This window comes from Apus apus, chromosome 3, assembly GCF_020740795.1.
Source record: "Apus apus isolate bApuApu2 chromosome 3, bApuApu2.pri.cur, whole genome shotgun sequence".
Lineage (NCBI taxonomy): Eukaryota > Metazoa > Chordata > Aves > Apodiformes > Apodidae > Apus > Apus apus.
Genome location: NC_067284.1, coordinates 20492166 through 20505604, shown reverse-complemented (window position 1 = coordinate 20505604; position 13439 = coordinate 20492166). Strand labels below are relative to the sequence as shown.

General features: G+C 40.1%; 1 protein-coding gene across 1 annotated transcript; it reads right to left on the bottom strand.

Annotated features, from left to right (window-relative positions):
- Positions 1-2012: 2012 nt before the first annotated feature.
- LOC127382502 (uncharacterized) lies at positions 2013-3166 on the bottom strand. The gene is made up of 2 exons (XM_051614217.1): positions 3096-3166; positions 2013-3032 (listed from the first exon to the last, which is right to left on the bottom strand). Exons 1-2 carry the CDS (start codon positions 3102-3104, stop codon positions 2013-2015), a joined length of 1029 nt encoding a protein of 342 aa, XP_051470177.1. The 5' UTR covers positions 3105-3166.
- Positions 3167-13439: the final 10273 nt, after the last annotated feature.

The following is a 13439-nucleotide window of genomic DNA, read 5'->3' as shown; positions in this document are numbered from 1 at the left end:
TCAGCAATGTCCAAAGCCAGCTGGATGGCTTTTACCTCTGCAAACTGACTTGATTCACCTTCTCCTTCAGCTGCTTGTGCAACCAGTCGTGTAGGACTCCACACGGCAGCTTTCCACTTCCGGCGGTTCCCTACAAGACGACAGGAGCCATCGGTGAAAAGAGCAAATTGTTTCTCAGTCTCTGGTAGATGATCATATGGTGGAGCTTCTTGAGCTCGTCTCACCACTTCTTGTGGTGGCATTCCAAAGTGGGTGCCTTCTGGCCAGTTTGTAATTGCTTCCACAATACCTGGACGATTAGGTTTCCCTATTCGGGCTCTTTGGGTGATCAAAGCAGTCCATTTACTCCAAGTCACATCGGTGGCATGATGGACAGGAGAAAGGTTATTCTCGAACATGAATCTCAGCACCGGTAGCCTGGGCGCCAGAAAGAGCTGTGCTTCAGTGCCAATCACTTCTGAAGCGGCTCTAACTCCTTCATATGCTGCAAGTATCTCCTTCTCAGTTGTTGTGTAGTTGGCCTCGGAACCTCTGTAGCTCCGGCTCCAGAATCCCAGGGGTCGACCTCGAGTTTCCCCTGGTGCTTTCTGCCAGAGGCTCCAGTTGGGACCATTGTGTCCGGCTGCAGTGTAGAGCACATTCTTGATGTCTGGCCCTGTTCGAACCGGTCCAAGGGCCATTGCCTGCGCAATCTCCTTCTTGATCTGCTCAAAAGCTTTCTGTTGGTCAGGACCCCATTTGAAATCATTCTTCTTTCTGGTCACCTCATAGAGAGGTTTCACAATTTCACTGTAACATGGAATATGCATTCTCCAGAAACCAACAGTCCCTAAAAAGGTTTGAGTGTCCTTCTTAGTTGATGGTGGGGCCATAGCTGTTACTTTGTTAATCACATCCATTGGGATCTGGCGACGACCATCTTGCCACTTGATTCCCAGGAACTGGATCTCTCGCGAAGGTCCCTTGACCTTGCTTCTTTTTACAGCAAAACCAGCATCCAGAAGAATTTGGATGATCTTTTTACCTTTCCCAAAAACTTCTTCTGATGTGTCACCCCACACAATGATGTCATCAATATACTGCAGGTGTTCTGGAGCTCCACCCTTCTCCAGTGCAGCATGGATCAGTCCATGGCAAATGGTTGAGCTGTGTTTCCACCCCTGGGGCAGTCGATTCCAGGTGTACTGGACTCCCCTCCAGGTGAAAGCAAACTGTGGCCTGCACTCTGGTGCTATGGGAATAGAGAAGAATGCATGAGCAATGTCAATAGTGGCATACCACCTAGCTGCTTTTGACTCCAACTCATACTGAAGCTCTAGCATGTCCGGTACAGCAGCACTAAGTGGTGGTGTCACCTCATTCAGGCCACGATAGTCCACTGTCAGCCTCCACTCGCCATCAGGCTTTCGCACTGGCCAGATAGGACTATTGAAGGGTGAATGAGTCCTGCTAATCACACCTTGGCTTTCCAATTGCCGAATCAGCTTATGAATGGGGATCACAGAGTCTCTGTTGGTGCGATACTGTCGTCTATGCACTGTTGAAGTGGCAATTGGCACCTGTTGGTCTTCAACCTCCAGCAACCCTACTACAGAAGGGTCATCTGAAAGGCCAGACAAAGTACGCAGCTGTTCAGTGTCCTCAGTCTCTACAGCTGCTATACCAAAGGCCCACCGGTACCCTTTCGGGTCACGGAAGTATCCTTTCCTAAGATAGTCTATGCCAAGGATGCACGGAGCACCTGGGCCAGTCACTATAGGGTGCGTTTGCCACTCCTTACCAGTGAGGCTTACACCGGCCTCCACAACAGTCAGTTGTTGAGAACCTCCTGTCACTCCAGAGATAGTGACAGGGTTTGTCCCTTTATGATTCGATGGCATTAGAGTGCACTGTGCACCAGTGTCCACCAAAGCTTTATATCTTTGTGGTTCTGATGTGCCAGGCCACCGAATCCACACAGTCCAATAAACTCGGTTGTCCCTCTCCTCCTCCTGGCTGGAGGCAGGGCATCCCTAGGGTTGAGCACTAGAGCTCGATGAACCATCCTGGTTGTTGACTGGTGCAACCTTCTTCTTGGAAGAACCATCTCCTGGCTTTGTTCTGTTTAGAAGCTCTTGCACACGTAACTGGAGCATATCAGTGGGTTTCTTGTCCCAGACTCTCATGTCCTCTCTAAAATGATTTTTCAAGAGAGACCACAGGTGGCGTCGCAGTGAGTCCTGTCTTCCTTGCTGCTGTCTCGTAGCAGGACGTCTCTTCTTAATGGCTGCAACACGTGACCAGTTGTCTCTAGGAAGAGTCTGGAGTTTAGTTCCATTTGGCATCTTATACTTCCTGTCAACCATTTTCTTAACGGCTGAGGTTTGGAAGTAAAGGGAATCAGAGAGGATGTCTCCATACTGTCGTGCTTTAACAGTTACCTCACGTACAGTTGGTCTTTCGTAACCTTCAAAACATCCCATGAAGGAGAATATATGGGCATGCGCTGCTGGTACAGCCTGAACAAACTTCCGGAACATTTGTGTGTCACACTCAACATCATCAGGATCTGTGATTCCATCGTTATTATAGATCACTTCTCGCACAGCAATCTCTCTCAAGTAGGTGATGGCTTTCTCAAGAGTGGGTGTTCTGCTTCGGCGCCATCCGATGTCACCCTTGTGGGGATATCTCTCTCTCACAGCTGAAAGAAGTCGGTCCCACAGGGTAGTAGTTCCTGTCTTACTACTAAGTGCTCTGTCAATACCAGCATCTCTGGCCAGGGATCCCAACTGCTTGGCTTCTCTCTCATCCACATTGTAGGTCTCAGCACCACTATCAAAGCATCGGAGCAGCCAAGGAAGGATTCCCTCACCATCAATGCGGGTGAAGTCCTTTCTCATGAGGCGCAGTTCTTTCATAGAGAAAGGGTGGGCAAGGTCATCGTCGTCATCTGATTGAGGAGGACCTGCTGTTCTTTTATTTGCTTGAGAGTGGCTTGGTTTTTTTATCTGTCTGAGAGTGGCTTGGTTTTTTATCTGTCTGAGAGGTACCTGCTCCATCATCTGATTTAGAATCCTTCCCTTCCTCACCGTCAGCCTCTGTCTGAGAGGTACCTGCTCCATCAACTGTATTAGGATCCTCTTCTTCCTCACCCTCACTTTCTGCTGCTTTTGTCTTTGCCTTGCTCCTAGTCACAGGGTTAACTAGCTTGGTTCGCGATGGATCAGGCTTTGCCTTTGTAGAAGCAGTTGTTTTTGTAGCAGCAGGAGTGGTGGTATTGGCAGCAGTGGTGTTGGCAGCAGCAGTGGCAGCAACATTGCCTGTGGGGGAGTGGCAGTGAGCAGAACAACATCTGGCCCTACGCATCCACAATATATTATAAACATTCAGCAAAAACATCCCCACTGCAACCATGCTATTCACATCAAGAGCTGGGAGATTCAGCTTGAGAGAATATGGAGAGGTAAAATTGAACCAGCTATTGCTGTTACCAACATGGACCGTTCTATTCACTTTAGGAGTTGTACCAGTAGGACTAGCAGTGTAACCGTACACATACAGTGACCCCATAGAGAACAGTATCATCATCCCTAGGATCACTAGGCTGGTAATGATACGATTGATTATGGCTACAGTTCTGTCAATAAACCACAAAAGAATCACAAGAGCAGCTACAAAGAGCAGAATGCCCTCAGCTACATACCACATGTACAATTGCAGGTTTGGAAACAGATCCAGTAGATTCATTGCAGCAAGTGTCTGTTCAGTTTTCAATCCGTCAGCACACTCAGCAGAATTATTGCTCATTGCTCTCTGAGGGATTCCTCCCTTCAGACATGGAATTTTGGACACTCCCAATTGAGGAAAATGTGTAATCTGGGCTTAAAATCAAGCCCCACGTTGGGCGCCAATTAAATTGTTGTCACCGTTTGACTCAGGTCCGACAACAATGCTCTCGATCCCCTCCCCCCCCCACCCAGTCAGGGAAGGAGAGAGAGAAAAGGAGAGAGACTTGGCTGGATTGAAAACTAAACTACACAGCTTTAATTAAAACACTAATGAATCACACAAGAAAATATATACAATTATATACAGATATATTCAGATATGGGCAAAAGCCTCTCGCCTCCCCCCACCCCCAGCAACTCCCACAGCACTCCCCTGAACTGGCAAGAGTCCCGAGAAATCCCGGAGCCGCTGCTGGAGAAAGCGGAGAGTTATGAGGGTCAGGAGAGCTCGAGCCTAAGGGTCGGCGGTGATGGATGAGCAGAGTCCTCCCCGGACGCCGGCCATGGACGGAAGAGAGCGGCGAGAAGAAGGAGGAAGCTGTCTTCTAAGATCTCTGTCCTTCCTCTGAGCTTACGTAGATATATGGAATGGAATATCTTTGGCCAATTTTGCTGTCTGTCTAACTCAGCCTCCCACGGGGGGGTCAGAGATCTCCCCATAGTGTCTGAGCCGGCAGAGTGAAGATGTAACCTTGAAACCTCAGTAGTTAGAAAAACATTCCACTGTCTTATCAGCCTAGCAGAACACACAGTTGCTAGTTACAAGAAAGCTTACTGAAGGAAAAAAAAATCAGTAAAAAGAAAAATTGGCTTAATCCTGGCTCACACCAGGACAGGTGCCCAGGAAATGCCAGCAGGTGCTGTGGGGTGGCTTGTGTGAGGAGAGATCCAGGCTGCCCCATGCTGGACACAACTGGTTCTAGCTGGCTCAAATGAACCACTGCAGGACACAGCTGAGGCCTCCAGCCCAGGTGGTGGTGCCTCTGGTAAAACATATTTAAGAAGTGAAAAATGCAGCCGAGCATAGTAAAGGAGTGAGGTGAAATAGTGGGAGAAACACCCTGTGAATAACAAAAAGGAGGGGGAGACAGTGCTTCAGGCACAAGGGCAGATATTGCCCTGCAGCCCCTGGAGGACCTCTTGCTGGAGCAAGAGGGAATTTCCTGAAGGAACTCTGACCCATAGAGAGCCCATGCAGGAGCAAGACTATAGCCTGTGGAGAGGATCCATGCAGGAGCCGGCAAAAGTGTTTAGGAGGAGGGAGCAGCAAAGACAGTATTATGGATTGACCGCAACTTCCTGTTACCCATTCCCCTGTGCTGCTAAGGGTGGTGAGAAGGTATTGGAATCTGCGGTGAAGACATGAAATTTAGGCTGGGAAGAAGAGGGGATGGAGAAAAGATGTCTTTAGTTCTGTCTTCCATCTCACTCTGTTTTAATTGGTAATAAATTAAATTAATGTTCCTCAAGTCAAGTCTGTTTTGCACATGTTGGTAACTGTTAAGTGATTTCCCTGTCTTTATTTCATCCCATGGGGTTTTTCATCCTATTTTCTTCCCTTGACCTGCTGCAGAGAGGGAGTGAGAGAATAGCTAGCTGGGCAGGGTACTGGCAACCAGCCAAGACCAGCCCATCACAATCTATTTCAGAATTTTGTGAGTTAGGTCAGACAGTAGATTTATTCATGTTTTCAGGTAAGATTATACTTAAGAATTGTCAAGTTCAGGACACATTTACTCATATAGAACAATAGTAAAACAGTTAAGTAACACTTAATTTACAAAAATATTTTGATCTTAAAAATTCAGACTCATCAAAATAATCTGTGTTCTGAAAACATTTTTTGTTATTTTAGGAGAAAAAATGTCTGTACTTTTTTAGAGTACTTCTTTATATCTGTTTTTTTCTTTATAACCATGTAAATTCACTGTTATGTTTATTAGTTTCTGCATAGTTTTCTATTTTCTCCTGAAAACAACTTTGTAAAACTTTTGTTTACCAAATCTCCATGGGAAATCAGTCATTTCAAAAAATCAATTAAGCACAAATATTAATTTAGTTATTTTAAACAATATTAAAAATGGAAAATATTACTGGTAAAATAATATGTAACAAAATTACATTACTGTAGGGAATACTTTCAAAGGAACAGAAGAAAATAATAAAAATTGACTTTTCAGCATCACAGTGGGATGTACTGTAATTGAATTGTGCTGGTAGCAAAACTGGAAAATGATACAGTAACAATACATCAAATAAATTGTGATATCTTTCATAGGAACATAAAATTTAAAGTGGCCTTTGAGGTCATGCAGACTGGTCCATGGCTGCTGCAAATCTATTGTACAGAAACAGTATTCTTGTAGGAGATTGTTCCCATATCATTCTTATCACAATAAAAGTCCTCATCCTATTATATTTTAATTCACGAACTGAAGTATTTTGTGCCTATATTATAACCATTTCTCTTGTGACATTATTTATCCATCAGCTTAACTAGATTCTTTTCTTCTTTAGGATTTGTCTCCTTAATGACTTAGAGACAGTCATCATATTCAGCTGACTGCTGACTGGTCTGATTGACATACCAGAGAGATGGGATGTCTTCCAGAGGGACTTCAACAGGCTTCACAGGAGGGCTTGTGCAAACTGCAGGAAGTTCAACAAGACCAAGTGAAAGGTCCTGAACATGGGTTGGGCAAAACTCATTATCAGTACAGGCTGGGGATGAGAAGATAGAGAGCAGCCCTGAGGGAAGGGACTTTGGGGTACTGCTGGATGAAAAGCTGGACATGAGCCAACAATGTGTGCTCAGAGCCCAGATGGCCAATCGCATCCTGGGATGTATCAATAGAAGGATGGCAGCAGATTGAGGTGATTCTGCCCTTCTACTCTGCTCTCATGAGACCTCACCTGGAGTACTGTGTGCAGCTCTGAATCCTCAACACAAGATGGACATGGACCTATTGAAGTGGATCCAGAGGGCCACAAAAATTATCAGAGGGCTGGAGTAACTCTCCTATGAAGATAGACTGAGAGAGTTGGGGTTGTTCAGCCTGGAGAAGAGAAGGCTTCTGGGAGACCTTATAGTGGCCTTCCAGTACCTGAAGGAGCTTACAGCAAAACTGTGGTGGGACTGTTAACAAGGGTGTGGAAAAATAGGATGAGGGACAATGGTCTTGGACTAGAGTATGTTAGATTTATGTTAAACATGAGGAAGAAATTCTTTACTATAATGGTGGTGTAACACTGGAACACGCTGCCCAGGGAAGTTCTGGATGCCTCATCCCTTGAAGTGTTCAGGAACAGATTGGATGGGACTTTGAGCTACCTGGTCTAACGGGAGGTGTCCTTGCCCATGCAGGGGCATTGAAACTAGATGGTCTTTAAGGGTTCTTCCAACCCTTCCAACCCAACACATTCTGTGATTCCCATGATTCACTTTCTTTTGTGGACTGAGCAATCCAGGTTTTGGGGTTTTGTTCAGACTGTTTTGTTTTTAAACAGTACTCCATATTACTTTGGTGTTTTCACTTGATACTCATGTGCTAGGATTTTTGGGATTGGAAGCTTTTACTCTGATTGTATTCCACTTTTACTGGCTATGTGGGAAGACAATGGTGGTAATATATTCCAGTGGAATCTATACTGCTGGTGAGCTAATAGGAATTTTATTAAATTCAGCAAAGGCAAAATCAGTGTCTTGCAATGAGAAAAGAGTAACTTCATTTGCCAGCACAGGCTGGGCTTACAGAGAAGGCTCAACAGCTTGAGCAAGTAATATGTTTTTGCATCAATCATGGCCAACTGCATCTTGTGCTGCATTGGCAAGAGCATTGCCAACATGTAGAGGTAGGTCATTCTTTCCCTCTGCTCAGCACTGGTGAGATGTATCTGTAGTGCTAGGTCTAATGATGCTGAGCTCCCCAGTGAAAGTAATGCTGTCAAATTGGAACAAGCCCTGTGGAAAACCACCATGATGGTTAGACATCTGAAACTCATAAAGTATGAAGAGAGGCTGAGAGAGATTGCTAAGGATGAAGAACAGAAGGTTGAGGCAATGCAGCTTGTCTTCAGCTCTCTTCATCCCTCCAAGCTTCCTTGGGACTTTAAAGGAAAGGTTGAGAGTGAGCACAGGTTGTAACAAGGAAATACCAACTCAGCAGTAGAGGATGTTTTACAGTGAGATTGGTTAAGCATTGGAATAGGTTGCTCAGACAACCTGTGAAATGTCCATTTAGGCCAAATTGTATTCTCACTCTGCAAATTATTGTTATTTAAAAACTCTTCACTAGATATATTTTCTACTAGCACCCCTACAGAATAATCTGTGAAAAATAAATTGTATTTGAGTCTAGAAGCAAGATCTGAACCTCACTGAATAATTGGGAGAAAAGTCCTATTTAGTCTTATTATTTGGTGTGAGTTGCTAATAACAATATACTGTAATCTACTGTATCTGTTAAGACCCTTATAAAAAGGGGAAAAAAGGTGCAGCCAATTTGCAATAAACAAATCAGCTTCAATATGACATTAAGTACACAGTAAGTTATTATTTCATAGCCTGCATGAACATCTTGATCACTTCTGGATCCACTTTGCAGTTCAGAAACTAACTTCCAAAATGTTAATAGGGTTTGCCAATTAATTCAAAATACCTTCTGCAATATAAATTTGACTGATCTGCTTTAGGTTTGACAACCTGAGACGAGTCCAAAGTGAAAAGAAGCCTTGGCTCATTGACTTTTGGAGGTTCATTGACTTTAGGAGGCTTTGGATCAGTTTTATTAAAACTAATAAGGCTTGGATACAAACAGACAAGACCAAAAGACAAGCTTTCTCGATAGCTGGCTTTACACAAAGGAATGACTTGATTAAAACTGAAAATAAGTACATAATGAATCACACACTTGGCCAGCCATATTCTTCTGTAATGTGCCAACTAAGCACCTAGTTAAACAGTACCCTTGTAGAGTCCTCACTGGCTTTTTTAACTGTGGTTCCAAGGACAAGAAGAAAAGGCTGTGTGGCATTAGACAGTTCCGTGGAATAAGGATAAGAATGCAGGATTCATTTTCTCTGATTAATTCTCTCAAAACTGAGACATTAATGTAAATTTTTTTAATCTCTCTACTCTCAGTTATCTATCTTGAATTAATTGCTTTGCAATGACCAGACTTACTTTGGCAGGGTACTACTACTCAAGATCTTTATAATCTTGGAAGCATATTTATTTCAATTTTACCTTCAGGACTAAAAACTTTCTGGAAAAAGTCTTGATTCTGCACACTGTTTTTGGAAGAATACACTGTACCACTAATGAGCAGACAAGTTTACTAGTCATGATCTAAAAAAAAGGTATATGATGCTTCATTATTAATTCATAAAAAAATACAAAACCCAGAAATAGTTGAATAGAACTGAATAAGCACATGTAATAAATAACATTTTTTCCCGATGACTACCATTAGAAACAAGCACCTAGAGGGGCTGTGGGGTTTTACTGTGTGTGGTTTTTTGGGTTTGTGTTTTGTTGTTGGTTTTTCTTTTGTCTGGGTTTTTTTTGTGGCTTTATTTAGGACTGTATTTTCCCTTTTGCCCAACATCCCTTTCCCCAGTTCAACCGTCTATGAATTTCAAACTTTGTTGCTATCTGGACTGCAACACTATCATGGTCATCAAATAGATCTAATTTCCTGGAAACGAAAGTAATGGAGATTGAGAAAATCTGAATCAAACTAAATCTAAGCACTTTTTTAGCGTGTGAGAGAAAAATTTCCAGGGTCTAGACAGAAAAATGGCTTTTTAACTTTACACAGGTCTGCCATATAAATGTTTAATAAAACCATCTAATTAATACAGAATTTACTGCACAAGTAGAATATGACCAGTGAGAATCAATATAATATATATTTTTAAAGTTACATAAGCTGCAATAAATACTTCAAAAATTCTAAATTACATCTTATCTGAGTGGCGAAGAAGTCCTTATAAAGGCAAGAATAATTATTAATAGTTTAATTTTAAAAACTCAGATTTTTTCGCATTTAAAAAAAAAAAAACACAATTCTGAACCCTAAAAGGTAATAAGTACACGAATGTGATTCACTCCATCATTGAATGTCAATGAATCACAAATCACAGTCACAGAATCTTTCTACACAGTTCAATACTAGGTTAATTTCTATATCTATACCTATATTAATTGGATAGAAAGAATCTATTTCTCTAATTGGATGAGGGAGCATCACAACCAGAGTATTTTGAGTCTGTCAGAGCTTTCATCTGTTTGTGTATGAGAAAAAGTTTATGTCTTAAAGGAGAAGCATGAGCATGGGAGATGGAAAAAGCATCAAAAAAGAAAATAATGTCAACTGACTTTTGAATCCACCTTATATTTAATATTTTCATGTATACTGGAATATGAAATACATTAAATACCTAGCAATTTAGATTTTTTTTTTTTTTTACTTTAGCACTTTTCTTTGCCTTATAATTAAGCAGTCCTGCAACCAGAGCAAAGGTATACATCACAATCATCCTTTTTGGCAGAAATCTGGTGATTTCAGCTGAAAAGCACAAAGAAATTGGTTGTTCTGTACTATCAGAGATACATTTTATTGACTATTAATGCTAATATCATTGAAATATTGAAAATTAATTGGAAGTTAACAGAAGTTACGAATAATTTGCTGTTTATAGTATCCTTGTTGCATTTTTTAATTTGGTAGCCTAACTTGTACAACTTTTCCCTTTGTTTTTGAGTTGCTGGTTTTTTTTCCAAACTTAGGTGTTGATAATAAAATTTTTTGCTTATTATTTTTAAACATGCATTAGAAAATTCACTCTATTATGCATCTTAAAATATCCTGTAGTGCATGGCATAGGTAACACTGACTTTAGAGACTATCCAATCAGCTTTGTTTCCCTCTAGTAAATGGAAATTAAAATGACCAGATGAAAGAAGCCAACAAACTAACAAGAAAAAAGTGAAAGTGATCCAGTGATATGAACTGAACATACTTTGTTGTTCACATACTTTGTTGGTTTTGCTGTCTCTTTTCTGTAAATGGCTTATACTGTCTTTCTCCATTTCCTCTGAAAAAAGTGTAATTGTACAAAGCCTTGCACACCTAAGGAATTTGCTTCATATTTCGAGAGATTGTATGACACGGAATGAAGCATAGGTTCTGGATTTATTATAGATATATTTCTTCATGACAGGGTCCACAGTTTCAGTTCTGTGGAAAAGACTATAACCCAACAACTTCTGTTCCCACAGTGATTTATATCTGTGTTTATCTCTGTTTCTGGGGAGTAATTTTCCTGAAATCAATATTAAGTTTGGAACCTTAAATAATATTTTTATCTTGGTGGTGCCCTTTCGTCTTCCTTAAACTTTTTGGAGATTAAAACAATATATACTGTTATCTTGAGATAGCCCATAAAAGTAAGCTTTTCTCATTTTTAAACAACACCAAATACTGCACATATAGTGTGTAAGCAAAATTTAAAAGTTTAATTAGACTTGGGAGATCAATATAGTCTATTTCTCTGTATCTATTTCTCTGTATCTATTTCTCTGTTCTCCTGTGTAACAGAGGAATTCCACCAAGAGCATCATGGCATCCAGATTAACAGTCACACAAGAGTAACCAGCTTCAAAGCCTTTCTTCATCTGAAATCTGTGACTGAATAATTTCACAAAAAAAGAGATTGCAATAAACTTAGAAAAGTATAGAGCCTGTAAGGCAGGAAGAGGCAGAACTGATAGAAACGTAGAATATAAGGTGCTCTATAGAGCAGAATTGATTAGTGCAAATATTACCACCACAGGTGAAGTTATCAAAGACTAGTGATAGTTTGTTTTTTTTTTACCACCAGATTTTCTAGTGTTAAATTTTATCTGAATAGCAATAGTGATAACAAAAATAACTTGCTTCTAAAAAACAACAACCTGGTTTGAATTTCTGTTTGCTTACTTTCAGAACTTGTTTCCCCAGATAGAAGATAAAAATAGCAAAGAAATTAAAGAAAGAAAAATGAGACTTCCTTCTCAAGTTCTACCTACATTATGTGCTTTTCAAAAGCTGCAGGTTTTCCACTACCATTTTTCCATTTATTCATTTTAAAGTGAGAGGGTAGCTATAAACCACTCCGGAAAAGATGCCCCACTTCTGCAAAGCAGTAAATTAAGTTAATTAATTGCTGTCTACTGAGTAAAAAATTTAAAAGTGAAATTCATACACACAAGTTATTTTGGGGATGAAAATCTTGAATGCTTTTAATGCCTTGATATGCTGTAAGTAGTAAGCTAACATTGATTTTCAGTTTCCAAAGAGTCATCATCCATTCCTCTGTTATTGAGCATGAAATAGGTGGAATGACAAAAGCTTGTCTTCTATGCATTTGAGTTATATAATTTAAGTATTTTCTTACTGTCAATATGATTCTGAGGACACTGTTCTATCCCTAATTGTCAGTAAACAGTAAATGGGAAATGATGGGGGCATTACGTGCTAAACCTTAATTGTTCATATTCTTCCACCTGTACAAAGCACATTGTAAAGACCACGTAGAGAAGCTGAGGGACTTGCAAAGAGAATTCCAAAAGCAAAGGTCTAGTAAATACAAATTTAATTTACTTACTCCACCTGAAAATATCAAATCATGTGAAAATCATGTCAAATAAAATTGCAAAGCTCTTTGCACATATTGAAGAAGCAAAACAAGGCAGTTTCTAAAGAATGACATTGGAACGGAATTTAAATTTGGAAAGATAAATAATAGTATGTCAAATGAAAAAATGTGATTCCTTAGTTATATGGTACTCAATTAACGAAGTGAAGTTTTACTGTATATTATTTTTTTTTCTTACTTCCTTTTAGGTTTAATATTAATATTTTAATGGCTAGTGTGTGAAGTCAACAACATTAAATAATTTTTCTTCTAATATTTTTAACAGAAATTTCATACATGCAAATGTTAAAAGAAGAAAAGAAATAAGGAATCATTAATATAGATGATAACTTTTCTTTTGTTTGTTTAACAAAATCTAAAGTGAAAAATACATTGCTTCTTTAATCAAAGTGTACTCCTTTTAATCACAGCAACCCATGCAGTTGCATATTTCAATACTACTGTGCATCAGGCATAAATCTAAAAAATACTTATCTGCCATATGAAACCTTACCAGGTATTCCTTATTTCAGGAAATGTTTCTTCATGCCCTAGAAGATAAAGACATGTCAATGTATCAGACTTTGTTTCAAGATACTGATTTCTTTTTCAGTAGACCTAGCAATTCAGCTAGTTTCAGATGACCTTTCAGTAGACCTAACAGCTACAACACAGTTAAAATAATGACATTATCAAGATGCACTGGTTTTACTTGGAAGATTTGGGATTTTTAGTCACTAACTTGTGTTTTCCTTTTTTCCATTGCCTGTTTCTTTTGTTGACAGTGTTACAGTATATCTAAAATGAATGGTCTCTAGGGAAAAGATAGTGACTTTATTTTAGGTGCCAGGTACATTTTAAAGAATCCTGAGAAGAAAAAGAAATTACTCAAATATATGCACATGAGAAAAGATCAACCCTTAAACTGTCAAATCTGCTATGAAGTAAAACTGAACTAACACTATGAGATTTCCAAGGACTTCCACGTAT